General features: G+C 52.3%; 1 protein-coding gene across 1 annotated transcript; it reads left to right on the top strand.

Moving 5' to 3' along the window:
* Window positions 1–2,232: 2,232 nt before the first annotated feature.
* LOC124660483 (protein SPEAR3-like) lies at window positions 2,233–2,847 on the top strand. Its single transcript, XM_047198299.1, has 2 exons — window positions 2,233–2,508; window positions 2,593–2,847. Exons 1-2 carry the CDS (start codon window positions 2,233–2,235, stop codon window positions 2,845–2,847), a joined length of 531 nt encoding a protein of 176 aa, XP_047054255.1.

Below are 2,847 nucleotides of genomic sequence, written 5' to 3' on the forward strand. Positions count from 1 at the left end.
GATTGTGAGGAAGAAGAGAAAAATGAGAGCCAGCAGGGGGCTCGGGACGATCTGGGCGATTTTGATATGGCTGGGTACCCTTTCGTACCGGTTCGTGTTACGAACCGGTACCAAAGGTCCAGCCCGGGCCCCACCACGCGTCTGAATTTTGGCCGAAGACCTTTCGTACCGGTTCCTAACACGAACCGGTACGAAAGCTCCTAACGAACCGGTACCAAATCTCCTCGCCCGCCAGAGCCATTCAACCGGTATAGATAACCCCATTGGTACCGGTTCGTAAGGGAACCGGTACCAATGGCTTAGATGGATGAGAGGTTTTCTACTAGTGAAATTTCATTAAATTTGAGAACAATGTTCAAAGACACACGGACAGTATCAGTTTTAGGGCTACAAGCCTACAAATCGCAGTAGCTAGTACTAGTCTACTCTAATGAGCGAATCTGCAAGGCACAGATCGAGGGCGTGCATTCTTGTGATCTCTGAATTAGATCACCAGATCTCCAAAGTTCCACGTCCAATCCAAACCTCTGATACGTCATTTCTGTGTGCTCCCCGCAACCGTTTGATGTGCGCAGCACGCGAAAAGGTTGCCGTGAATCGCGCGCGCATCTCCCGTGTCCTAGGAGGATCACACTCCGAACTGTACGGAGTTACCCATGCACCAGCCACCCTCGAGATCAAATCAGGTGAGATCTTGAAAATCTCCCCGATCGATAGCCGGCACACTTGCATCACATGTATATGTAAGTAAAGTAGTAGTACAACCTGCGAAGCTGCGATTACCCCGATGCGATGCAATCCGAACGAGCCGGTTGAACCAAGCAAAGCAATGAGCCCGATCAATCTATACAGATCGTTGAACATATCCGGGCACGTCAAACCCAACGCATACATCTGCCGTCAGGCAGAAGCCATGGGGAGGAGGCTACCGTAAAACACATCTAGGGTTCTAGCCGTCGGTGATTCACTTCGTCTCCGGTGGCATTGAGGCTTTAAGATTTGGCGGACCAACGCCTCTTGCGGAGAGAGGGTTTATATTCTTTGTTTACGATGTTTTTTATGTCTTTTTTTTGGGACGGTGAAGCGATAGCGACATCTTAAAGTCAGAATAAGGTTTGTGTTGTTCTATCCTCGCTCCGCTGGCGGTCCTAGCGTAGGTGGAGGGCATGTGGAGTCGTAAGCTAGGCAAATCTCATAGGATCCGGTCAGTTTTCGTGTTTGTTGGTGTGATTTTAGATCAGTCTCTTTCGATCTATGATTGTACTTTGATGCGTTGGCGATTTGAGGATCTAGCACGACGACTTTCCATCTGTGTCTACTACGATAAACTTTACTACGATAAGCTTTACTACGATAAGTTTCGCTCAGTTTTGGTGATGGAGAGACGTGGATGGCGTCATATCTTCGGCTCACGCTAGTGTATGTAGTCGTCGCTAAATGGTTGAAGTACCTGTTTATAATATTTATAATTGTTCGGCTTGTTTGTATCCAACGTGTATCTTTGAAGTCCATACGTGATCTGGCCGTAATTAAGCTAGAATCTTGATACGATACCGTTTCCTGCTCCCCATTTTGTTTAGTGAACTACTAGTCTCCTGCCACTAGATAATTTATCGCGTCAACTACACGAGTTGGCGACTTGTTAACAAAATCCACGCATGAGTGGCAGCCCAAGATGGCTGGACAACTCGCGTGCATGATGGGATCGATCGAATCATCGATCCATGCTAGCTGTGACACTGGTGCGCGACGCCAAATTGCGGAGCTCGCGACAGGCGCGGATCCCCTTTTAAAACACCCTCACCCAACGCGTGGTGTCACTATGATATTGTCCACCCTCCACGAGCGGTGCTATCCCCCACAAGATCTTCCAAACACTCGCTGACATCCCAGCCCAGACTGACCGCGTGAATCTAATTTGCGATTTCTGCAAGTGAGAGAGAACTCCGTATTTTATTTGGGCACGATCGATCAGACGATCAAGTGGCGCAAAAGTCACGGCGTCCGACTTGGCGAGAGGGGGGATCGTTCTTGGAAGCCGGGCATGCATAGAAAACCGCTGCGGCAGATCGGCCTGAAACTTTCCAGGGATCCTCCTCCAGCTAGCCGTCTGACGATCGCCAATAATCAATGGCGTCCGTGCATATATATAAACCGCCGGCTAGCTGTCGCTGCTGGTGCGTCGCCATCGCTCGCTGGTGTATATAAACATATTGCATATCTCGTGGCTTGATGGGGAGCAGCGGCATCGACGGCGAGATGTGTATGGAAGCTGGCGGCAGGGTTGGGAGGCGCGGCGGGAAGAAGGCGGCGGAGCAGAAGGCCGCCAAGCAGCCGCAGCGCGGGCTCGGCGTCGCGCAGCTCGAGAAGATCCGGATGCAGAACCAGATGATCGCTGCATACCGCTCCGGCATGCCTCCGTCGCCGCCGACACACCAGCAGCACCAGGTGCCGTTCCCCGCCTCCGTCCCGACGGCGGGCCACGCATCTTTCCAGCCATATCTAACTGTAAGTACCGCCTACATGAAAATTCGAAATGCCCGCATTGCTTGCTGCAGATACATGTAGCTTACCATTTTGTTCATATTATAGGGCTGCTTCGACGCGATGGACCGGAGGATCGCCGACGCGCAGTACAGCCAGTACTGCGCGGAGAACCTGCTGCCGTACGGCTCCAGCCGGCCGCCGGCGACGTCGCCGCTCTTCGTCGTTCATGACTCGCCGCCGTCGAGCCACAGGCAGCAGCAACCTCCGCAGTACCACAACTGGATGCGACCCAGCCACGAGTCCAGCGGCCGGGGCAATGCCGGAGGTACGGAAGAGCTAGATTTGGAGCTGCGGTTGTAG

Source organism: Lolium rigidum, chromosome 6 (assembly GCF_022539505.1).
Source record: "Lolium rigidum isolate FL_2022 chromosome 6, APGP_CSIRO_Lrig_0.1, whole genome shotgun sequence".
Classification (NCBI taxonomy): Eukaryota; Viridiplantae; Streptophyta; class Magnoliopsida; order Poales; family Poaceae; genus Lolium; species Lolium rigidum.